This window comes from Artibeus jamaicensis, unplaced genomic scaffold (genome assembly GCF_021234435.1).
Source record: "Artibeus jamaicensis isolate MK-2021 breed Jamaican fruit bat unplaced genomic scaffold, CSHL_Jam_final scaffold_833, whole genome shotgun sequence".
NCBI lineage: Eukaryota > Metazoa > Chordata > Mammalia > Chiroptera > Phyllostomidae > Artibeus > Artibeus jamaicensis.
In genome coordinates this window covers 2,685,205-2,710,727 of record NW_026522056.1, presented here as the reverse complement: position 1 = coordinate 2,710,727, position 25,523 = coordinate 2,685,205, and the positions used below count along the sequence as shown (strand labels likewise).

Below are 25,523 nucleotides of genomic sequence, written 5' to 3'. Positions count from 1 at the left end.
CACCGCTTTCCACCGTTCATTCCGAGAGCCGACAAGAGCACGAGGTCCAGACAGAGAAAGAAAGAGACATTTTATTAGCATTGTTACAGCAATGCGTTACATGAAGGGACCCTCAGTGCACAGCCCACCTGAGCCGCAAGCGGATAAATCAGAGAGTGAAACTGATTATTGTACACGAGTGCAGACACAGGATCACCCTGAACCTCCAACAGAAGACTGAAAATCACTTTACAAAAAAAAAAGTAAATAAAAATAACACCCATTTTTCTATTTAAAAAAGTGCCGCTCCCGAGTGGCAGAGCAGGCAGAGACCAGTCGCTTTAATGCCTGCTCAAGTATTGAGCCGTGCAGCCCGTGGGGGCCAGGCCTGTCCCGGCTTCTGAAGCTTAATTTAAGCATTCCAGAGTTTCACCTTCTGAAGTACTTCCGTTTTACATTTTTTTCTCTCTACTAATTTATTAACTCTGTCAGTCTAACAGTTAGCCAGCCTTCATCAGTTTGAAGTGTTAAGACCAGAGACCCTCCCTTTGGAAGACTCATATCTGAGTCCAGAATAAAGACACCAAACACCAGAACCTTAAAAAGCCAAATGATAGTGGAGCCAGTGCCCATTTAGAAAAGCACTCTTACCCTCCCCCCACCTCCAAGTTCTACTTTGGTAAATATTAACGTTTAACCAGTTAGCAAAATATTTAACCCCGTTAGCAAAATTAACACCGTCATTGCAATAGTTACTCTTTTGTGCATAGATGTTGCAAGATGAACTTCACATTGGATAAAGCAGATCTGAAAATCAGTTTGCAATAAAGTGTGCCTCCCCCAACATCAATCTAAGCTCAGGGAAATGAACCGCGGCCCTGCAGCTTCTGGGGCTCTTCGGCTAAATTGTCTGGTAGCCGGCGTGGCTCCTCTTCCTGCCGATGAGGTAGGCGATGAGGACGATGAGGACCAGTCCCGCCAGGGCGCCACCCACGGCGATGGGGATCAGCATGTTGTTCTCATCCAGCTGGCACTCTTCCACTGAGGGGACAGACAGGTGCACGCCATGCTCAAACGGGCACGTGGACCTTACACAGGGCCTCGCCCTCCTCCACCTCTGCCCACTGCCCAGCGGGGGAAGATTATATGGGGGAGAATGGCCCCAATCCCAATCGACCATCATTGGAGAAGCTTCTCCAAGGGCGGGACATTCTTAATGACCATGGAAATTACGGTCAGTGCACAGTCCAGGGCATCTGGGCCCCACTAGACATGGAACTCACCAGACAGCATTTTTATATTCCAATTTCACAGGGGCAAGAGCCACACTATGTCTTAAAACAACCTGCTTTGCTCAAATGTGATGTGTGTACAACTAAGACATGCTGCGCATTTTGAAAGCAAGGTAACACAGGAAGGGGAACCCTCACCCTCACCCCTTCCCTGCGACACGGAAGCTGTTTAAACCCCACAGACTCAAAGCCTGTTGAGGCCCGCTCAGGCTCTGAAACGGTGCCTTCAGTGTGACTCACCGGACCCGAACTTGTTGCCTTCTACCTGGAAAGCCTGGACCCACACTTTAAAGATGTTGACGGAAAAGGCATCTGTGACCCGGATGTGCTCCTCGGAGTTACACTTGTAGGAATTCCCCATGGTGGCCTGAAATTCTCTCAGTGAGTTGTTGGTGGCCTTGAAGGTGGGGTCTGAAATGGCACGCGAGAGTTAGTGCTCTGAGACACCTGTACGGGCAGGTGAATTGTAGGGATCTTACCTTTGGCTTCAGGAAGACTCATGTCCAACTGGATTCCTTGCAGAAAAAACCGGCTAGAACTTGCATTCTTAAAGAGAAAAAGATAATCCTTAACCAGTCAACAGATTCACATGTTTACTATAAACTGGGTAATAAATTCAATCTCCCCTATTACTAGCTTTAGAATGAAACCGAAGAGTATCCCGTCTGGAAAAGGCATCATATAAATCTCAAGAACATTAATTTTGATTAGTTCCTTCCAGATCTTTTTACAGAATCCGATTCTGCTAAAAGGTTTGAAGGAGCTTATTCCAAAAAGGTAAACTCCCCCAAAGTTGACTGAACTTGTAAAGAAGTTAAGCTTTAGGAAAGTTGAACTTTATTATGAAAAACCAACTGTTCAGTTCATCAGCATAGTGTATTATAAATATTTTTTAAGTTTCATTTTGATTTCTCCCATATTATTTTAACTTTATGTATGGTTCCCAGGCAAGTCTGAAGAAAAGAAGGTACAGAATGCAGTAAAGCGGTGAGGGAGGCCAAACTGACCACCCCCAAGCTGTCCCTTCCCTCTCTGCAGCCAAAGGAACTGTGTACTCTGGCATTATCAGTGGCTTCTGGGCACACAGCAGGCACTCCCTAATGTCTGATGAATACGTAAGGGAAGGCCCATTTGTAAACAAAAAACAGGAAGGCGGAGCCGAGGGTCCAAAAGACTGTCAGGAAGGGAAGGCAGGGAGGAGAGCTCCGGGTTCCAGGACCCGTGTTCGATGTTCCCTCTGGCTTACACGTGGTGTGCCTGGCTCAGGTATGGGGCACCACGTGTGTGGGAAAACACAGTATTAAGGAACCACATGCTAAGATGCAGGCAGGTCTGACAATGAAGTCCCCCTGAGTGAAAGGACCAGGGACACTCACCATTCCAAACTGGAAGATTAGGAACCTGATGTTCTCGCTGTGGAACTCCAGGGTCACCAGCTGGGGCGTGCAGCTCCCATTGACATGGGTCTTATTCGGGTTGATATTGAACACTCCTGTCACCGTCTGAGCAAGAAAAACAGACAAGTTACTATTCTGTCTCATGTCCTGGGTCCTCCGTCCCTGAAAAAACACAAGCAATCATCAAAACAGGCCACCTGAAGGCCAAGTACAGTAACCTTCATTTTAACCAAAAACAGAAGTTTCCACTAGTGCAGAGTTCATTTTAGTGCTACCTCTGATGCTTCCAGAATGGCATGTACCTGAGGGAAAGGGGCAGCAGATCCTAGCGCCCTTCTCTCTCAGCCTATCTCCCAAAGGTCACACACTTTACCTTCATCACAAGCAAGTGACTTGTCACAGCCCCCACAGACTGTCATCATTAGGGAGAAATATTATTTCAAAGGAAAAGTATAAAAAATAACACTTAAATGTTTGAGTAGTAAGAGTTTAAACAAAATTTAACATTCTCTCGGGTCAACAAGACCTTGTTCTGCAGGGTCAAACACCATGTTAGTTTTAGGCTCTTGTGGACCACACGGCAGTCTCCGCCACAAGGGTTCGACCCCGCTGTCTCAGAGGGAAGGAGCCCGTGTGTAAAGGTGTGTATGGCTGTGGGCCAGTAAGCTGACCAGAGACACAAGCACACTGACTTGTGATACTCATGTGCACCAACACTCCAGTGCACAAAGAGAAAGGGGGATCCTCAGGGCCGAGCCTACCGTGTTGTCCTTCCTCTTATAGGTGATGTTCAGCTGCAGCCCCATGGTGGCCAGCAGACAGGTCCCGTTGGTACCACTCACGTTGTAGTTGTCTACATGGGGGCTCTCAGGCACTGGTGATGGCGAAGGGTGAGGTGGTGACGGGTGGGTAGGGGGTGGCGAGGGGTGCGCTGTTGTCGGTGGAGCTGGCGGGGAAGGTTCATCTTGCTTACAGCGCGTCTCTAGAAGGACAAGGTAGAACTGGTCACACTGTTCACAGGAAGGAGGGCACAGTTCTGGTCCCGCAGAACCAACAGGAGCCACAGCAGCCCTGAGCTCTGTCTCCATCTCCCTGAGCTCAGCACACTTTGCAATGCAGAGAGGCCACAGTAGCGGGGTTCGGGGTTGACCAGGAAAGGTCAGATTTTTGGGGGTGGTGTCTGTGGGGAGAGGTCACATTGTTCCCCCAGGGGACATACTGAGGATTTTGAATGTTGATTCCGTCCCTCAGAATTTGACCCACCATGATTGTTTACAGCAAAAATGTATATTCAAAATCAAGGCAAATGGAACCCAAAGTAGAATAAAATTTTTCTACAGGAGTATACAGGATACAGGGATGCCTTCTATGAAGGTTACAGATTACTTAATGTTTTAAAACACCAAGATACGCAACACTTCTAGAATACCACAAACCCCCATATTAGGTTCTTTCTTTTACCCCCTTGTTTCTGTGAACTATCGAGAAGTTTAAAATAATATTCATACAATTTCCATCCAATTCCAATGCTTCCCATAATTTTGCTAGGCAAAGCCAAGGCAAGCTGGCTCAAATACTCAGTGTGGGGAGCCAGGCAGGAGTTTGTGCAACTTTACCCACCACCCGTTTCCACTTACTCTAAGCTAAAATGAAACTTCCATGCAACTCTCTTCCAGTTGCCCATTTCACCTCCACATCCCATCTACTTGGGGGAGAAGAGATGGGAACTTCACCCCATGAAACTAACACAGGGGAAAAGTTAACACTCTCTGGGAGGTTCAATTCACTCAGGATGCCTTCTCATAATGTGACCTTGTAAAGTAAAATGCCTTTCTAGATGGAGGGTGAAGATGGGGGAAAATACCTTCCAAAGTGGATGTAAACTTGGGCTAACTGTGGCGGGGCAAACACTGCTGCAGATGTTCCGACCTGGGGTGTGCTGGCCAACACCATCGGCTCTTACCTCAAACTAGGCTACAGGCTGATGTTTTCAGTTGCACTTTTAAAAAGAGCTTCATCATTGAAAAACTGTTACAGAACATAATTAAAAACACATCAAAACAAAAGAGGGCAGACCGGTCTCCAGATTCTGGACTAGGTGGCTATATGACATACGTGGGGGAAAATAACCTACACTAATTTGACCATCATTCATTACTTCCTCACAGTGGGCTACAAAGTATCAGCTTGAAACAGGAATAACAAAGACTTTGGAGATCTCTTTGAATAAAATGTCCTCTTCCTTCAATCTGATTTATAAATGCCAACCCCACTCTCAAGTCCAATACCACAGTCCTTCCTGCAGAAGGCTCACAATCTACAAGGAGATCATCACAAAAACAAGGCACTGAAGTACATTCAGGGCCACCTGTGGGAAGGCCCCTGGAAAGACTAGCAGATCCAAAGGTTGCTCCTGGGTCTCCCTCAGTTTTCCCCACAAAGGAAACAAGGAGAGGAGGGGCAGGGCTGTGCGTCCTTCCAGATGCTCTTCTCACCACTTCCTAAAGCTAGTATATGCTCGAGGCCCCGAAGGGTCTCTAGGCAGCAGCAGATATTCAAATAAACCTGAATGTTGCAGTTAAGGAGTCTCAAATAGAAAGAAATGCTTTGGCATCAATTTCTTCAATTTAAACTAGACTAGAAGTGAGACCCTGGTTCCTAAGGAATAAAAAAGAAATACGGCCAAATTGGGTAGGAAGTAAAATTTATGAACTATATTTAGAAGTGGTTTCTGTTTTGAACTTCTAATGGGCCATAAAGGAGCTGACTGACAAGTACCACACAAGGACACACTGACATGTCAAATTTTAAATAGAAAAAGATGAATAAATCCAAATCCTCTGGTGAGCCATTAAAACCAGATACCTGCAGGGGCTTCACCCCAAACCCACTAACCCAGCATGGGCCTGGGTCCGGAAATCCAGTTCTGATGAACAGTGAGGCTCACTCATCTGGTTTTCCCAGGCGGGGCTCACCTACACTCAGACCATTCCAGAATGATAATCATCTACCCTACTTTTACAGACCTTTGGGAAAGAAGGTATCTGTTTTCTTCAGAACTTATCCTCATCAGCAAAACTGACGGGAAAGTCAATGCAGCCTTGGCTTTTATTTATTTCCCTTTAAAATAAAATCTCTAAGTACTTTAGTTTTCTTAGGTAAGATGATACATACGTGAAGGCAAAATGAACAAGGGCTTTCTGGTCGAGACAGCTACTGTATTACTGTTAAGTAAGACCACAGGAGCCTACTTTAATACCCTGAACAGGTTAGTCCAACAAACAAAAACTTTGAACAGGCTTTTATGACCAAACATTTACTGACTTACTGCAAATACATCAATTCAACAATTTATTAAGGATTCATGAGAACAGGGTAGGGTAGGGGGACATAAAAATATACTTAACATATTTGATATGGGAATCTTTTCCCTGAAGCAGCTTTCAATTTAGGTTGACAAGGAAAATATTTAAAAGGTACTTAAGAATCAAAGAAATGAAATTGGCAGAAGGAGATTAAACAAAAGACATATGGCTCCGTTTGAATAGAAATCAAGTATTTTTCAGTGATTCGTGCCATCACGGTAGTGTATGAGGCCAGTAACATCAAGCCTCCCACTTCTAGGGAAAGTACCGGTCCCTTTGACTGCAAAGTAACATTAATACCAACCATTGTAAAAAAACAAAACAAAACAAATAAAAAACACCCAGTAAGACACTGAGAACAGACACAAAGTGGTGTGATGACATGCCACCCGGGAGGCTCCCTGAGGGCCAGACTCTGAGTCGGGTTCATGACAAGCTCAGTAACTGTGGAACATGCTAGCAGCTGAGCTTTAAAAACAATTCAGATCCATTGCATAAGGATATAAAATGTATAACCACTATGTTGTACACCAATACTGTATGTCAACTGTAACGGGAACATTTTTTTAAAAAAGGACGCAGGTCATGTCATCAATTACTATGTTGCGGTACGGTGAAACCCTTCCTTATGGAGTATTAACCCATACTTGAGATCCAGAGGCCTGGACTTCTCCCCAGCGCCTCCACCCTGAGCAGCTGCCTGCCAGTCCCGAGGATCCGGACCGCCAGAGGACCAAATCCCATAAAACAGTGTGTGAAGCAAGAAATCATGGTGTGTGAGGTGGGGTAGGAGCAGCTCTCAAGAGAGTGTTCAGAAGCCTTCAAAGCAAAAGGAAACAAGTTGTAAAAGTGAGGAGCTGTATTTACGAAGGACCACGTTCAGGCCCAGTTATAGTGAAGTCAGTGCAATGAGCCATAACCCAGGGACACCAACATTTCCTAAGACCTTTGGACAGTTTTCTCTTTATTTTTCTGCTCTTGAGACCTGAGCCAGACAACCGATGCAATCCAGATGTATTCAGTTCATTACGAAACTCAGGTAGTTGGGAGATTTGTAATTGTGAATACAAACAACTTGAACTATTTAGCCCCCTGACCCAACCCCCACTAGGTTAGCAGCTGTGTGACAAGTCACCTTCTCTGTGCCGGAGGAAGTGTACCTGCTGCTCTCCAACACTGCTCACACCAGCCTGAGGGGAAAAGTCCTCCCGTTCCATCAGCCCTTCCTGGTGAGAATGCACACTCACCCAGCCCTCCAGGCCCGTCCGAGAAGAGGCTGCACAGTGGGAAAGTTGAGCCCTTGTCCTTCAGAATCCCTGCTGTCCCAGCTCACGCTGACCTCCACCTTTTAAGCCCTGTGCATTTGTGACTGCTTGTATTTCTCTCAGCTACACTTGGCTTCTGTTAGTCCTAGCTGGGTTGCTAACACTCTTCCCATGACATCAGGAGTCAGCTAATTTTCTCTTAAGGGGCCAGAAACTAAACATTTTAGACTGTGGCTGTTGGGTGCCTGTCCCAATTCAGATCTGCCACCACGAACATGAAAGCAGCCACAGAAACAGGTGAGTGAATGGTCATGGGTGGCGGGTTCTAGCAACATTTTAGTTACAGGGACTGAAACTTGAATTCAAAGAATTTCATGTGTCATGAAAATTCTCTTTTGATTTTCTATTTTAACCTTAAATTTATAAGCACAAAAAACCATTCTCAGCTTCCCAGCCATATAGAACCCAGAGGCAGGCTGGCCGGGCCGGCATGCCAGTGTGCCAGCCCTGCCAGCCCTGCGAAGAGCGCCCCCACTTGAAGACTGTAATGAGCGGCACAAAGGGCTGTCCATCCTGCCCACGAGCTCTGGTGAAGGCACAAACCAGCAGCTCTCCAACAGTCACCCTGATCCTTCAAGCAAGACTCCTGGGGGACAATTCTAATCAAAGGCCTATCGGCAGTGGCAGGTGTAGAGACCAGAAGGAGACTTGGGGGGCTGCAGCAAAGGTGAGGGGATTAAGTGGAAACAAAACAAACCTCTTAAGACAGGCAGTAACAGTATGGTTATCGGCAGGGAAGGGGAGGTGGGGGGAGGGAGAAGAGGGTAAAGAGGGGATAAATGGTGATAGGAGGAGACTTAGGTGGAGAACACACAACACGATATACAGATGATATACTGTAGAACTGTACACCTGAAAACTGTATAATTTTATTAATCAGTGTCGCCTCAATACATTCAACAAACCGACCAGAAGGAGGTGCTGTCCTTAACACACCCTCCTGCCTTGGGGAAGTGGAGAATTTGGGGAGAGAATTTTTTGAAGTCACAGTAAAATGCCAGCCCTATTTATTACTTTCTCTGTGCCAGGCACTGAAATAAGCTCTTCATGTAAGTCTTCTCTTTAATCCTAACCATCTTCTGGGACAGGTTATTATCCTTATTTTACAAGTGAAGGACATGAGAGGTTGATCAGCTCATGGTGATCAAGGCCATGAGCAGGCAAGTGCATCCGGGCGGTAGTGGTAGTTGTAGTGTCACGATCCCAGAAAGGCACTCCTGGTCCTTCCCCCACCTGCCCCTGGGTCTCTCTGTGCTGGACCAAGGTAAGACTAGGTCTCTTTGTAAAGACAGCTGGCTCGAATGGGAAGAGGTCCTGTGACCCTGGATCCTGTTAGCTCTACCAAGGGAAGACACAGAGAAGGCTTCGATTGCTTTGCCCTTTTACCTTTTTAAATAAATATTTGTCATCCTAATTTAAAGAGATCATTTCTAAAGACAAAAGAAATGGTTTGGTGGACAGCTTTCCTAAGACACAAGCTTGCTTGCCCTGCCCCAGCTATGCAAGTGCTCATTCACACACAACTACCTCAGGCACCAGGGCACAAAGCTGCTTCAGCAGTGGGTGGAGTCGACTATCGGCATCAGGGCCAAGAGCAGTCTTACCTTCCTTGCTGAAGCTATTGTTTGACAGGTATGCCTGGATGATGGTATCACTGAACGTGATAGTAACATTCTTCATGTGGATCTGGTTGCTGCTCATACATCTGTATTTTTTATTTATGTCTGCCATGATGTCAGTTATCGATTCTGCAGTCTTGATTTCTATATTTAAAAAAGAATTAAAATTTAAATACCCAGAAGCACTTAGTTAAAAGCATTTCTAGACACAACCCCAACCCAATTTTCTTCACTTCATTAATTGGTCAGTTTTTGTTCTTACCCTTGGAGCTTGCATTAGGGAAAATCTCTGTGTCTGACAAGTTATAAACAAAACTCATCTTGTGGACACTGTAGCGTGTTGCATTTCTTGTGAAATTGAGGGTCAGTTTATGTCCTTTTCCAAAAGCAATCACGAGACTGGGGTTAGACACGTTCTCTTTACCACAGGAGCTGCTATTTAATACTCCTGCATCAGATGGCAGGTCGAAGGTCACATTCTAGAACAAACACAATGATGGCAGAACCAAATTAGAATGTAGGTTATTAAGGGGATTCAGAAACACTAAAAAAAGATCTTTTGTGAGTCTGATATAAACTCAGGTCCTCGGTTCCATCTCGGATGTCACCGTTAAGGTTCTTTTAACATAAACAAACACTACAAAGAAAGTCAGCATTACCTTCATGTCAGTAACAGAAAGTAATTCAAGTGTGAGACAAAGTTGACTTAATTCTTCATGTAATTACAAACTCTTCTTCATTAATATAATTTTAATTTACAACAGAACAGAATTAAAACTGGTTATCTTGGTAAACTCAGATAATTCATATTGGGCTTAGGATATAGTGTGTATTTTTATTTGAAAAAGACAATTACCACTTGTTTGCTATAGAATTGTTTGCTTAAAGAATTATGCTTCTCTTTTTTAAAGATTTTATTTTTAGAGAGAGGGGAAGAGAGAGAGGAGAGAGAGGGGGAAAAACATCGATCTGTTGCTTCTTTCATGGCCCCAAATAGGGACCTGACCGACAACCTAGGCATGTGCACCTAACTGGGAATTGAACTGGTGACCTCTTGACTTACAGGCTAGCACTCAATCAACTGAGCCGTACCAGCCAGGGCTAAAGAATGTCTCTTTAAACAAAGAAAAGGTGTTTATGCAAGATTGTTTCAACCTACTATTATATGCAAAACAAGCAACCAGAAAACAACTTTAATGTCCATCAAAATGAACTGGACTGATGAAGGAACTATGGCTAAGCTGTATACTAATGCTGTCCTAAGAAAATGGAAAAAAAACAAAAACAAAAACTACAGGAGGTGAGAGAGACATGCTTTGTGGAAAAGTAAGACACACAACAGCATATGGATGATTCCATTTGTGTAACAATTAAGATGAATTAATATTTGAAAAATCCAAGCACAAAAAAAGTGAATAGAAATTAAAATAAAAGTGCTTGGACAAGTATTTAGAATTTGAGACATTTCTATAGAACAAAACCCTCCCAGTTTTATTCTATTTTCACAGAGACCACATTTGTATCCAGACCAGTACAAATCAACTGATGAGGCCAAGCACTGGCACAAAGTCCAGAGCGCTCCAAAGAAACTGCTGATCTTCCTGGCAACCCTGGGCCCACTGCTACCCTCGGAGTGGCAGTAAAAAGATACGGCACTATCGAAAGAAAGATAAAGAAAAATGGTGGTTTCAACAAGAACTTGAAAATAAGGTTTGAATTAGGGATATATTTAAAAGAGTACACGTTAAATAGAACTATAGGTAATAGGCGATTGATGAAGACAGACATACAAACAAATGCAACTTATTAGTTAGAAATCTAGAAAATGTACCCTGGTTGGTGTGGCTCAGTGGACTGAAAGCCGGCCTGCAAACTGAAAGATTACCAGTTTGATTCCTTCATGCTTGGGTTAAAGGCCAGATCCCTGGGTGAGGGCGTGCAAGAGGCAACCGACTGCTGTTTCCCTCATGTCAATCTTTCTCTCCGTCCCTTCCCCCTCTCTCTGAAAATAAATGAAATCTTAGGGGGAAAAATCTAGGAACTGCAAAAGCCTTACTCACCCTTTATAAGTACAGAGCTGTTTTAACAAAACTAAGACACATTTTATCAAACTAGTACAGTACTTAAGCACTGCACATCAACTATATATATATATATATATATATATATATATATATATATAATTCTTGGAATGTAATAGTTTATATAAAGCAAATTCAACAGATCAACAAAGTTATATTCACAGAGCTATATACGGGGCATGAAAAAAGAATATAAAAACACTTAACTACCAATAGAAGGGTGGATTAACAAATTAGGTTGACTAACATAATATTACAAAAAATAATCATAAGGAAAACTGAAAAAAACAAAAAAAAAAGCTCATAGTAAAAGAATGAAGGCAGAGCACAAAATGGTTTGCGTATTATGACTGCAAGTTCAATATATAAAACAGCACAGGCCGAGAAGGCACATATATTGAATGAGAATTGTGTTAAGGTGGGATAATTTTTCAAACAGTTACTTGAACTGTTTTAAATAATTTTGTTTCTCATGTGCGTGAACATACACACATGTACACACATACTCAATGTAGGGTTTCCTACCTTAGAGCCACTGTTGGTAACATAGTTGGTCAAGAAGGCAGCAGAGAAGTTGGCCATTATACAAGCGGTACCGTTGCCATCTTTCACCTCAAACACTGCTGATGCACCGTGCATGAGGCCTGCTGACTCCAGGAAAGACAAACATTACCAAACGCCTTTTGAAAATACCTTGGGTATTTCTGTGGTCTTCAACTGTAGCAATAATGGATTTTACTTCGTAATACTTATCAGAAGTCACATGTTAATTTCTGGGTCACCCCCAGGCACAGGTGCTCTACACTCATTCCTCAAGAGATTCCATGGGGTTCTGGAGGCACTATCAGCCTCTACACTGACTCCCTAGAGAACTGCACAGTATGGATTCTTTCACTGTGGACCTAAACTGCTATTTAAAGTAAGATTTATTTTTACCTCTCATGGACTGGTGGTGTGCCTCAATGGTCAGCGAGTCATGGGTTCAAAGATCTAAGGTTTTGCCTTAGAAAGGTCCTTGAAAACCAGTAATTCAGTTAAACCTAGACTTGGCTTTGTGACCTTAGGACATCAATCTGTCCAGGCAGGGCCTCCATATGTCAGGGGCACAGGACAGCATGCAGCTCTCACAGGTCCTTCTCGCCTGAGAGTTGTCACTGCTAAAGATTTCCTTTTTAAGTTCTCAGGGCCAGTGCCATCTCTGACTTCTTTATAGCCCCCCATTGTGGTATCAAGCAGTTTAGGAGCAAACATAATCTGATCACTATGGCAGAGAAGTGTACAGCGTGTGTTCAGAAATAGCGTGCCCTCCCCCGGCTTCTCCACTGCTGCAAGCCTTGCTGTGGCCAGGCTGCTGCGTGCAGCCTTCACCAAGCATTTCCACATCTGGCTCTGATCACTCTCACTCTAAGTGTAGCTACGACTCAGGCACACTCTGAAGGCAACACTCAGAGGACACTCAATTAACTTCTCCCTTGTCCCTGGCAAGGTAAATGTCTCTAATGAAACCAATTTATTTTACCCTTCACGCTTTCACAAAAGAAAATCTCCAGAGCCAACAACTCAAGCCTAAAAAGCAAAGAGTACAGTCACGAACCTCACATGTTTTCTTCCCATAAGCCTCTGGTAAAGGTAATACCAGAATTGATGTGCATAAGAAAAAGTTGCTACACCAAAATGAAACCAACTATGGCAAACAAGAAAACCTATGCAATTTTTTTGGTCTGTTTTGATTTGCAAAATTTTAACCCACCTCTGGAATACTTGGGCAAGATTACTAAAAGCACTTTCTATAATTAGAATATTTCATTAAAAACACCTAGAGAGAACTACTCTGTAACTTGTTTTTGACACTATAAAGGTTTTAAAAGTGTGTGTTTTCTGAGGATGGTAATGTACCAGAGGGAAAAAAAGCATGTGTTACAGCACAGGTCCCCAAAGCCAGAGACACTGGACATTCACCCAACTCACTGTGTACATGGGCCACTGCCTGCCCTGTGTACAGGCTTCCTCAAGCCTGACATGCCTGCACTTGGCCCTGGCCCCTCCGCTGGAGGGTGGGTCACATGGGCGTAGCAGGTCACTGCCTCCCACGGGAGCATACCCAGGTCAGTTCTCACCAAGCTTGCCGTGGTGAGATTCAGCTCTCTGAATCATCAAAAAACCTTCTAATGACTGAAAGCACTTCACTAGGGAACACTTCACATTAAGTAACTTTCAGTCATGCAACTTTTTCAGCTAGTACAATATGCTGAGGGTCCAAGCTTTAGAAGAAAAACAAAATAAGCTTTAGCAGCACTGGATGCCCACGTTTATTCTGGAGAGGCCAAGAAATGTTCAATTATTAAAATAAGAAACTTACCCCAGAAACCAATTTTGGTCAAGAGAAAAATGTCTGTAAGAGCATTAGAACATAAAATTCTGAAACATTATGTATATTAATGGCCATAAGTTTATTTTTATTTTTTAAAGCCATAATAGTGGCAGTTGTTGGGGAGACAGAGACCCATCTCAAGTTAGTTAAAATGCCTGCAGTTATTTGAGGGGTGTCCCTCTCCAAGTCAGCTCCCTGGCCTGCTGGCAACTGCTAATCTCTAGCCATCCTTCACTCACATGCAAACGCTATTTCTCCAGGAGTCATATAAGGAGTAACCTTGTCTCATTCCTTTCAAATACTCCTACTTGTAGAGATTCCACTCCCTAAGATAAGTGCAGCTATGGGAAACAGGCCTGCTTCAGAGTAAGAGATCTTGGTTCTCTGATAAGACCCCCCCCCCCTACTTACTAGGGGCATGACCGTAGGCCAGCAGCAACTACTGAACCCTGGGTTCAGGCACCTGTGAAATGGAGGTGAGAGTGCTGACTGACACCCCAGGGTCATTAGAGTGTCAAATGAGCCACCTGCATGTGGAGCATCAGTACAGGGCATTAGCACTGACTATGATGTTAGCTATTATTATTTAAACATTCAGTGCCATATAGACCTCATCTATCAAGTTCATTGAATCCTCAGTATCTGACACAAAATGTCAAGTATTTTACTTAACAAGCACTTGTAATGCACTTGCTATATACCAGGTACAGCTCCAAACACTCTGTAGTCAATTAAATTATCCTGACGATATTAACTGGTAGACACTATTATGATTTTCCTTCACAGCTACAGGGATAGGCAAATGCAGAGAGACGTTAACTAATTTATGCAAAGCCTCACGGCTAGTGAGTAGTACAGAGCCAAGTCTGCTGACTCAGAGCATGTCCCTCTCATGTTAGCGTGGGCTGGCTGGCTGCAGGGTGAGTGGCATGGCTGAACCCTGCTTTCTCTCCAGCACTTAGTGAGCAGGCAAGTATGTTTCAAATTGTGAAACATTTGCTTTTGAAATTAACCACAATCTCTAGAGGCAGGGCACAAATATGTACATTTCTAAAAAGCTGACTTATGCATGTTTACTTAGGGTACTGTAAAACTGGATGTCTCTACATGTTATGTACTGGGCACTTCCTATGTGTGAAGCATGACGCAAGTTGTAAGATGGGGAAAGAGAAATACATGAGCAAAAATAATCCCAACTCAGCTGAATCGATGCTCTAGTAAAAGCACACACTGTAGCACGTAATCAAGTTCTGTGGATGCAGAGGGAGAAATAATGTCTGAGATAAAACAATATAAATTCAAAATTATGAACCCAAAACATTTTGACCTCAAATCTACATAAGAATCTGGTTGCAAACCTGTGGTAACTGACAAACCCCCACAAACAATGATAAGATTAGCATAAAACTTTTCAAACTTCCTAAGTGACAGTTCTTCGTTTGGAAACGGAAAGGAAGCCGTCTAGTTGACTTCAATGGTTTAAAGAGGTAAAATGATGTAATTACATTGGATCTTATATATCAACATTAAAATGTTTCAGATCATGATTACCTATGCTTTCTACCAAGTATTCAATCGCAAAAGGTTGGTTTCTAATTATTAATGCAAAAGATGTTAGTAGTTTAGAAGTTTGTCATATTTTTAGAAAAGATGCTTTTGGTGCAACTGTGTATTAAAATAAACATTATTTTAAATAGGCCCAAATTCAAGGTAACAGACCTTTTCTAAAAGCTGGGCTTTAACTGACTATAAAATTTTGATGCAACGGGCACTGAAAGGTAATTTCATGCACAACACTACAAGCGATTATAATGTAGGGAAGTTATGAACTTTTCATTTTTAAGCAGTTTTTAAAGCATGAAACAAAATATTCAAGTCCTAATGCTTGTGAGCTCTTCTAATAAAGAACAAAGCAGCCGCTCCAACACGACAAAACTTGTTCCAGCAACTCCTCTTGTAACTAATTACGCCAGCCAGTAAAGGGCAAGGCTTCAGGTTTACTGCTGGAATAAGGTCATCACTTGTGGCTACTCATTCAACTCAAACAACTAATTTACACAACAGGCAAAACAAAAATGTGAAACTGAAATCCATGGAGTCACAAAAAAAAAGAATTTTAGAGTAGAATGAGACTTACAGAGGGCCTCTACAGACTTAAAATGAAACCATGTAGCGATTCCCCTTTAAGAGAAAGCACATACTACACTTTCTTATTCGGACAAATGAAAACAAAATCCCTCAATCAATAAAACACTGAGAACCCACCGACAGCTACTATGACTGGTGGAGTGTCAGACGCTTCCCAACGTGTTAATGGAGTCTCTCATTTCGACTCGCAGGAACCAGCACAAACAGAACAGTGGCAGCAGCTATTTACAAGGATTCACTAGCAATGCATACACACTGCTGCCATTGAGAAGCCGAGGCCTGGTCCTACCTCTCATTTTGTCCACTGTGGGTCCTCCTAAACTCTTAAAAATGACTTCCAAGTCAGTCCAACACAATTTTAAATTCACAGTGACATACACACACACTCTGCAGGCCAAACTGAAAAGCAGGCCAAGGTTAAAGTATCAAGGACAAACTCTAAAAGGCTGGGATCACCACGCCGCCCAGTTCCCTTCTGGTAAAAAGAAGCGCCAAAGTGGCTCATCCGCTGGGAGCACCGCAGGACCACGCAGGTCCTGGCGGCTCAGGCCTCACCTGGCCCTCCGTGGCTAAACTTGCACGTAAGTTAAAGAAACAAAAGACACCTTCCAAAAACCACCGAGTCACCCAAATAATTTTCAACTAAACACTCCAGAAAACGAGTTTACTGACCCTTTTAGTAATCCGAGGGTAGAATCGGGCCCTAGGCTGAGAAGCTCGGATCCTCCCTCGTCCATCTCTGAGCAACTGGATTAGATTCCCCAGTCAGCGGCCAGCAGGCTCCGGTCAGACCCCACGCGGACCTCGGCGTGTGCGGGGACGACTCGCAGGCCCGCAGTCCCCCAAGCCCGGCCAGTTTCTCTCGGATCCCGTAGCCCCCGGACCCCGAGCAGTCCTCCCCACTCCCGAAAACACCCTCCCCGCAGATGTCCCAAGCCTCGGAGCCCCGCCGCGCAGCTCTCAGACCGCTTGGAGTCCCTCCTCGCCCTGCAGACCCCTGCTCCCGGCCTGACCCTCACCGAGTAACAGCAGGAGCAGCGGCTGCCACCGGGAGCTACCGGGGGCCGCCATGGGCACCGGGGCCACCGGAGCGGGAACCGGGCGGGGTCGGGTGGTTAAGCTGCCTGACGGCGTGCGCTGGGAGGACGGGCTGGGGGCAGGCGTGAGAGCTGCAGATCTCACGGTCAGAAGGCCCGGTCGCTGTGGCGCCCAGCGCAGGAAAGAGACCCCCCGCAGCCCGCTGCGCCCGTCACGTGAAGCCGCGCCGCACCCACGCCGTCAGGTGATCTCACAGATCTCGCGAGAGTAAGCGGGTGCGGGGGTGGGGTGGGGGTGGGGCTTCCTTTTTCGTCTGCGGTATCTTCCCCGCGCCCAGCACTGGCTTCCTACTTGACCTGGAAACGGGCGCGTGACCCCGCCAGGCACGTGACCGTGGTGCCACGTGACTCGGAACCGTCTCCAAGATCCCTGACCTTGTTAATCGCGGCCAGAGGCGGAAAATGGGCGGTGGCTCGGGGTAGGGGAGGTGGTACCGGTGAGGAATCAGGAGGCGGGACCAGGCGGCGGGTGGTCGGGCGGAAAGGGATTTGTCCTTCTGGGTACCTGGGCAGTGGGTTCTCTTAGCAGCCGGTCGGGCGGCCACCGAAAGTTAAGACGAGTTTGAAGCGGGAGAACTGCGGCTTACCTCTGGAGGACCGCGGACTGAGGTGGCCTGCGAGGTGGAGACACTCGCTCCTAGCAATACGAGAATGTTATGCGGCATCCCCGACGGTCGGGAGATGACTACCCCACCCGATAGGAGTATTTCCACAGGAACCTTTTTTTGGTGTGCTCTGTTGAAATCCCGCCATTTTTAACTTTAGGGCGCCCTTACGCCACTACTCTCAAGGCGGATGGAAGTGAAACTTAGGAAAGAGGTGAGATGTTTGAACACGCTTATTGAATATTACAATTCGTGTTTCAAAACAAATTTTTTAAAAAACAACACTAAGTACAGAATTTAAAGCTAGACAAATCTTGGAGGACGTTCAGAGGTTGCAGTGATTGGCAGCTGTCACACCCTCCTAAAGGGTGCCTGGGAATGGGGGTGGCTTTTATCAAAGTTAAGTTCAGAAACATTTGTCCATGCCAAACAATCCATACATTCCACAGAAAAGGAAATCGCTGTCTCTCCGTTTCTAGAACCCTCCTAAAGCACCCCTCTCTCTTCACTCCGTATTGCCTGAGAGTAAAGTCACTTTCCATGGTTTGCCTCGAGTCGCTCTGAGTTTTTTCCTACTGCTGGCTGGCGCTCTGGCCCCAAATCACCCTTTGCTGCGTCAGCTGCCACCCTTTGGAGAGAGGCCCCCCCTCCCTCCTTCCCTCCTTCCTGACCCTGCCCTGCCGGCTTTCTTGAGACTTGAAATCCCTCTTCCTCCAGAAACGTGCGTTGAGCCACTTCATTCAGCCTTGTTGATTACTGCTGTCACTGTATTGAATATTGTCACTTTTTTCTTAGTTCTTACATTTATTTGCCTTTTGTAGATTTTTGTCTTCTTCCTGTTGTCATTTCTTCCTACCCAGTTTACCTTCCTTTCCAGCTTTTGACATATTATCAGCTGGAAGAAGTCACGAAGTTGAATAGCGCTACAAGTAAAGTGGGAGCAAATGGGCTCAGAGAGAACCAAGACTTGTTGGGTTTTGTTCTGTTGTTGGGGCAGATATTTGCTTTTGCTAAGAGTAGATTTGGTGATCTGGTTTAAGTTTCAAGGACTTTTGGGGGTTTTTTGTTTGCTGTACCAGATGGGGCAAGAGTCTAAACAGCAAGAATTCCGCTTAGGTGAAGTGCTATCCAATTGAGGAACACCATAGAAAAGAGAAAATACTGAATCCAGGGTCTGTTTATACTTTCACTGTTAAGTAGTTTATAGACAATGACTTGTCAGCATATGGTATTGGTACACTATGTGAAAATGTTATATGAGCCTGGGTAGTTCTATGAAGTAGAGTGTTAAGTTCAGACGTAACTGGAGAAATTGTAAAATATTTCCATTTTCTCCTGAACATTCTTATGACAAACTACCAAATAGCCTTGAATATAGAAACATAAAGGTCTTTTAGTTGTCTTTTCTTCCTGAAGCTTCTTTCTGTGTTGGGAGTATTCCTCCTTTTTGTGAATATGGGTGGTAGACAGAGCCCCTGATAGAAACTGGAAAAAAACAAAAACCCCCAGATGATCACTTTCCCAGGCTTCCTAGCAGCTAAGTTCTGAACTTGGCCAGGGTTCAGCCCGTCACACTGCATCAGGAGCTAGTGATTGCAAAGGAAAGCTACTCGTATGCCCTCGAGGATCTGGTGTTTGATGGGGACAGCAGCTGCAGCCTTAGCAAAGTGGAATTTCTGGAGGCAGTGGTGGAGGGAGAACTCCCCGGTCGTCTGCAGTTTGTGTTTGTAGTGTGTTTTTGCCTGGTGCTCGCTGCTCCCCTGTACCTGCTGTTTCCCTGACACTGTTCTGCATCCTTTTTTGGAAGTTCTGAGAGCCGCTCAGCCCTTCATTCTGCTTGGATCAGTCAGTGCCCGTTTCTGTTGTGTACCAGTTAGACTCCCTGCCCAGTGCGGGCTTTATAGTCATCTCCTTTTACTCGCACAACCTCATTAAAGACAAAGTGGTTTGTGTCGGCAGTAGAACAGGGAATACCAATGGAAGATGAAAGACAAAATAAAAGCAAACATTCTGCGATACAACATTTTTATAGAGTATGATAAAGTAATATGGTGGATTTGTATTGTTTATGGTTTGTGGTGGTTGTTGAATCCTTGATATGGGCCGAGTCTGATCTATTGCTGACTGAACAGAAAACATGGAAAACCAAACACAAGGAATGACTCTGTATCTTCTGGATTCTTTCAGGGAGGGGAGACTTTTTTCTCCCATTAAGCAAGGCGGGCAGTAAGCAATAGAGAGATTTCTTTCAGAGTTACTGAGAGTTGAGTAGTAAAACTTAGACATTGCTTTGGTAACAAGTTTACAATTTAAAAGCAAGGGACTTTTTTGTATCTGAGATAACTATTAAGCTCCAAAGCTGAAGACTTGTGCCACTATGAGGGTGTGGTGATTTGTATATAAGCTCAGTATCTCACCAGATAAAGTAATGGTTGACAGGAGGTAAAACTGAGATGAGTAGCCTAGTAAGTAGTCTGTGCCTGTTTTTCTTCCATTTTGCTCTGAGTTATGATTTTTCTTGAGAATTGATGAACAAAAATAATAATTTTGAATAGAGCGGTAATTTTTGTTTGTTTTGTAAAAAACCTTTTAAAAGAAAATTGCAAATAAAGTGGAATAATAACATTAACCCTGTTGATTATTATGACTTATTGTTGCCTCCTCTCTTGTTTTGCTTGAATATTATAAAACAAACCCCAGACATCATATTTTTTCATGTACTCATTTTACATAACAACAATGCCATTATGTCATATAATATAAAAGCGTAGAAATTCTTTAGTAGCTAGTTTCGAGTCTTATGTTCACATTTCTTCACTGGTGTCAAAAACATCTTTTTATAGTCAGTTGCCTCAAATCAGATCCAGCAAGGTCTGTACATTGATAATATGTACTGCTGTTGATAATATTTCTAAGTCCCCTCCCACCTTTTGCATAGCCACTTATTTGTTGGGGAAACTGGGTCACTTGTGCAATAGGATACCCCACATTTCGGACTGAGCTGATGGATTCCCTGGATGGTCATCTTTTTCTTTACTCCAGTAAACTGGTGGGTGGTCTAGAGGCTTAGATCAGGCTCATTTCCCTGAGGTAGCATGCTCCATCGGTACTGCTGGACTCTCACCACTTAGCGTGAGGTGTGGGACTGCAGTTTCCGCTCGGCTCTTCCTTGGGGCTTGTTAGCAGTTCAGTCCCTGGCCCCACTGAATCAGAACCTGTATTTCAACAAGATCCTTGGGTTATTTATAGGTGCCTTCTAGGCCCTGCTGTGTATTTCTGACTGCATTGCATCAGGGGGCGTTTATTATCTGGTTGGCCCACTTTAGAGATGTCAGCTGGCCCCATCCATTACAAAGGCAAGATAAAGGCAGGTTAAGTGCCTGATTGTGATTCTTTTATTTATCTGTTTTTAGAATAATGATTTGATGGTACCCAAGCAACTTCCAAAAGTGAACCACATCACATAGAGTGAACCCTGATGTAAACTGTGGACTCTGAGTGATGATGTGTTCATGCAGGTTCATCAACAATTGTCCCACTCCTGTGGGAGAAGCTGGTAGTGGAGTTGGCTATGTGTGGGGTGGGGGCAGGCGGCATACAGAACTCTGTACTTACCTCTCAGTTTTCTGTGAGTTCTTTTTAAAACTGCTGTAAAAAATAAAGTTTAGCCCTGGCTGGTGTAGCTCAGTGGATTGAGTGCAGGTCTGCAAACGAAAGAATCACGGTTCGATTCCCAGTCAGGGCTCATGCCTGGTTTGCAGGCCAGGTCCCCAGTGGGAGCATGAGAGGCAACTACACATTGATGTTTCTCTCCCTCTTTTCTCCTTCCCTTCCCCTTTCTCTAAAAGTAAAACAAAAGAAATAAAATGTTTAAAAAAATTAAATTTTAAAAAGTGAGCCATAACATTTAAAAAATACATTTAAAAATGTATTACCATGGATTTTTATGTAGTTTATATGTTTGAAATTCTTTGTGGTTACTACCATTTCGAAGTGAAAACTGTACTGTCTTTGCCGGGGCAGCTCATCAGGTATCTGGAACTTGGTGATATTTCTCTCTGCGTGGGCTGTTGCCAGTTGCATTTCCAGCCAACAGTGCATGTTATCAATCAGAGTCCTTGTTTCCCCTCGGCCAGAGTGTCGTCGCATGTTTAGACTGTGGACAGTCTGATAGGTAGGACCTTGTACCTCGGAGTTCTGATTTTCATTTTCCTTATGAGTGAGGGTGAACTTCTTTTCATGTGTTTAAGGGCTACTTGCCTTACTTTTTCAACAAATAACCTGCGTCTTGTGCTCAATTTTCTGTTGGATTATAGAGATACTTGTGAAATAGGTTACATTTTTAAAGTCAGTGTGCCATTTTAAAAATAGTTTATCATCTGAAATTTTACTTTGCTTGGGTGTGTTATTGTTTTGCAAGTTTTTTTTTTTAACATGATTTATCACTCTGCCCTGATGGCTTCTGGTTTTTGAGTCAAAGGTAGGACAGTTCTTCCTAGTCTGAGGTTATAAAAAGTACATTTTTTAAAGTAAAAATGTATTCTCTGCCAGTACATTTATAATTTCATTCTTGACATTGATAGTATTCGTGATTTGTTATTCCAAGTACTGCAAGGAATGGATTGCAGTTTTTCCATGCAGGACTCTGATTATCCTAATACTATTTGCTAAAAACCTCACCTTTTGCCCACTGATTTGAGATTCCACCCTTATCCTGTATGAAATTTGAGACATACTTTATTTTATAACTTTTTACTGAGTTCCAGTGCTATACTTTTAAAGTTATAGATGTTTTGTCTGCAGGGATAGCTCCCTCACTTTTCTCTTTTAAGTGTTTTTCTAACTATTCTTGCTTGTCCCTGCAACTGGCCCAGTAATGATACGAAAGGCAAGTAAATCATGGCTGATAAGTGTAAGAATAGTATTAATAACATCAGAAAAATAGAAAACAGTAAGCTTTCAAGTAAATATATGCCAACAGGTGGGAAAAAGAAGCAAGACTCCCATGATACAATTAAGAAGTACAAATTGTGAGTTAAAAAATTGTCATGGGGATGTAAAGTACAGCATAGGGAATACAGTCAACAATCCTATAATAACTATGTATGGTGTCAGGTGGGTACTAGACTTAATCAGGATGATCACGTCACAAGGTATCTCAATGTCTAATTACTATGTTGTACACCTGAAACTAAGAATATTGTATGCCAACTGTAATTGAAAATGAAGTAAGAATTCTATGCAGCTGAAAGAAAGGAGCTCCTACCCTTTGTGACAGCATGGATGTAATCGGAAAGCATTATGCTGAGTGAAATAAGCCAGGTGGTGAAAGACTAATACTATATGCTCTCACTTTTAACAGGAACCTAAACAACAAAACAAACAAGCAAGCAAAATATAACCAAAGATACTGAAATAGAGAACAGGCTGACAGTGACCAGAGGGGAGAGGGGAGGGAGGACACATGGACAATAACGGGGGGGGGGGGCAGAAATGGGAAGGGGGTGGGGAGAACTGGGGGGGTAGGCTGGGATGGGGTAAACGGCAGAAAACTGTACTTGAACAATTTAAATTTAAAAAAATGAGAAAATGAAGTAAAAAAAAAAAGACTCCCATTATACAATAATTAAAAAAATCAGCCCTCCTCTTTGGGATATTTAGATTTCTTACACTTTTGCTATTTAATGCCATTGAGAACATCTTTTGTACACATCTTGTATACATCTGTGATAATTCTTTGAAATACTTAAACCACAGTCATCTTCCTTTTAGGAGGTTATGAAAGCGGATCTCTCTCAAAAAAGAACCAAAACTTTTACTTTCTTAGAGAGCAGATTAAATAAATAGTTCCAAGTCTTTTGCAGCAGGAGGAACTTGGTAATTTCAATTATGCTCATGTTTCCAGTGAACACACTCTCCTGGTTGCTGTCTGTGGAGCCTGGGTTCTGAGGTGATGGTAACTAGGGTCTTTGCTTGTTTAAAAATGAACGGTGGTTAAACAGAGCCTAGTGGAAGAAGGCACAGAGTGGGACGTGAGATCAACATTTGTAACCCACGATTAGAACTCGGATGAGATGGATTTCACAGTGGTTCCGTGCTGTCAGTTCCACACGGCAGTCAGCAAGAGGCAGGTGCATCAAAACGTCGTTGTTACGGCTGAGCAGACTAGTGGGAAGTTGGGGTGGGGCAAAACCTCTTCAGACAAGGGCCTGCGTTAAGACGGTGGTATTAATGGCAGCGTTATAATAGTAGCATATAGATGGTTACATGGTAGCATTAACATCACTTACTTTGGCCATTGTTATTCATAAAAAAAAGTTTAGGACCAAGGAAAAAAGGTTAAGAAAGATCACAATCACCATGATTCCAATGGACAAAAAGCCTCCATCAAGGAGCCAGTGTTGTTTTCAGGTGGAGTCAGGTAAAAGTGCCCTGTTCATTTTCTTTCTTTTTTTTCTTGTAACCTTTACCTTGCCAAATCAGTTTTATCAAGGCTAGTTTATATATAATAAACACTATCTTGGATGTACAGTAACATGAGTTTTGACCAACATATGCACCCGTGAAACCACCATCTCAGTCAAGATAGAAAACCTTTTCATTCCGTGAGGTTTCCTTGAGTCTTTGTAGTTAACCTTGTCCCTAAACCCAGGGGGCTGCTGGTCTGTCTTGTCACTACAGCTTTGGTTTCATCGAGTCCTCTATTTGTCCATATTCTATTTCTTTGATTTCTTCTTTTACCTTCATTATTTTCTTCCATCTATTTACTTTGGATTTAAAATGCTCTTAGTTTTCTAGCTTTTTAAGGTGGATACTTAGGTCATTGTACTTAACCTTCATCTTTTTAAATGTAAGCATCTAAAGCTATAAATTTTCTTCTAAGCACTTGTTTAGCTGAATCTCACAAATTTGTGGTATGTTGCATTTTCCTATTTGTTGAATTCAAAATATTTTCTAATTTGCCTTGTGATTTTTTTCTTTGACTCATGGGTTATTTACTTAAAAGTCTGTTGTTTATGCCCTGGTTGGTGTGGCTCAGTGGATTGAGTGCCAGACTATGAACGGAGAGGTCGCTGGTTCGATTCCCAGTCAGGGCACCTGCCTGGATTGAGGGCCAGCTCCCGAGTTGGGTGTGCACGAGAGGCAATTGATTGATGCTTCTCTCCATTTCTTTCTCCCTCCCTTCCCCTGTCTAAAAATAAATACATAAACTATTTTAACAATAAGTGTTCTTTACTTCTATTACCTACATTAGAATTATCAGCTTATTTATTTAGGAGTGAATTGCTTAATTTCAAGCATTTAGTTATTTAGCAGTTAACAGAAAGATCTGTTACATTTCCAACTTAATGTCCTTGTAGTTGAAGTATGTTTCTTTATCATCTCAGTCCTTTTAAATATATTGAGACTTCTTTCATGCCACCGTCTGCCTGCACTGGTCAGAGTCCCCATGCACTGGGAAGAACGTTTTGCTCTTGGTGGGTTTAGTATTCTTTAGTTATCAAGGGCACATTGGTTGGTAATGTCCACGTGCTTCCCAATTTTCTGTCTGTAACATACTGAAGGAAGAGCGTTGACATCTCCAAACACAGTGAGGGACTCTGCCGCTTCTCCTGTTGCTCTCTTCAGCTGTGTCATTTTTAGGTTCATGTATTGGAAGCTCTGAAACTAGAGGCTCCACATGTCGGGTTAAATCTGATGAACTGCTTCTTCTGTCTTTTTGAAATACCCTCTTTATCTCTGGAAGTACTCCTTGTCCTGAAATCCACTTGGTACTAGTATTGCCACTCCAGCTTATGATTAGTTTTCATGGTAGATCTTTTTTTCACCTTTTACTTTAACCCATCTGTGTTTGTTTTTATAATTAAATACCTATATTATAGATGTTGTTTACTTTGGTCTTAACTTTTTATCCAGTCTGAAAATCTTTACCTTTTATTTGGAGTCTTAGATAATTTTATTGCTAATTTTTATTCCCCTTTTCCATTCTTGCCCTCCTTTGGACAGATTTCAGACTTATACCAAAATTGTTTTTCCTAACCAAGAATTGCACTATATATTGGTAATATGCATTCATAGAGCCATTCACCTTTTGTGGCATGTGGCACATGTTAAAAATACCTTAGTATGCATTAAGAACAACCTCACAAGCCCTGACTGGTGTAGCTCAGTGGATTGAGCACGGGCCTGTGAAGCAAAGGGTTGCCAGCTTGATTCCCAGTCAGGGCACATGCCTGGGTTGCA

At 43.3% G+C, this 25,523-nt stretch overlaps 1 protein-coding gene across 2 annotated transcripts; it reads right to left on the bottom strand.

Annotated features, from left to right (window-relative positions):
• Nucleotides 1-45: 45 nt before the first annotated feature.
• On the bottom strand, nt 46-16,854 carry LAMP1 (lysosomal associated membrane protein 1). Of its 2 annotated transcripts, none has more exons than XM_037125675.2 (9): nt 16,597-16,854; nt 11,584-11,702; nt 9,240-9,456; nt 8,963-9,121; nt 3,430-3,650; nt 2,648-2,773; nt 1,751-1,817; nt 1,512-1,682; nt 46-1,020 (listed from the first exon to the last, which is right to left on the bottom strand). In XM_037125675.2, the coding sequence occupies exons 1-9, from the start codon at nt 16,646-16,648 to the stop codon at nt 881-883; spliced, it is 1,272 nt and encodes a 423-aa protein (XP_036981570.2). In that variant the 5' UTR covers nt 16,649-16,854; the 3' UTR covers nt 46-880. The 2 variants fall into 2 exon arrangements, with proteins under 2 accessions (XP_036981570.2, XP_036981569.2); XM_037125674.2 differs by having other exon boundaries at nt 11,584-11,705; nt 16,597-16,853.
• Between the last annotated feature and the right edge of the window lie 8,669 nt (nt 16,855-25,523).

Coding starts and splice junctions, on each gene's coding strand:
- LAMP1 (XM_037125674.2), bottom strand. CDS start 16,648: ATGGCGGCCCCCGGTAGCTCCCGGTGGCAGCCGCTGCTCCTGCTGTTA. Junction 2,774..3,429: donor ATAAGAGGAAGGACAACACG/GTAGGCTCGGCC, acceptor TTTCTTGCTCAG/ACGGTGACAGGAGTGTTCAA. Junction 1,021..1,511: donor AGGCAACAAGTTCGGGTCCG/GTGAGTCACACT, acceptor CTGTCCCCTCAG/TGGAAGAGTGCCAGCTGGAT.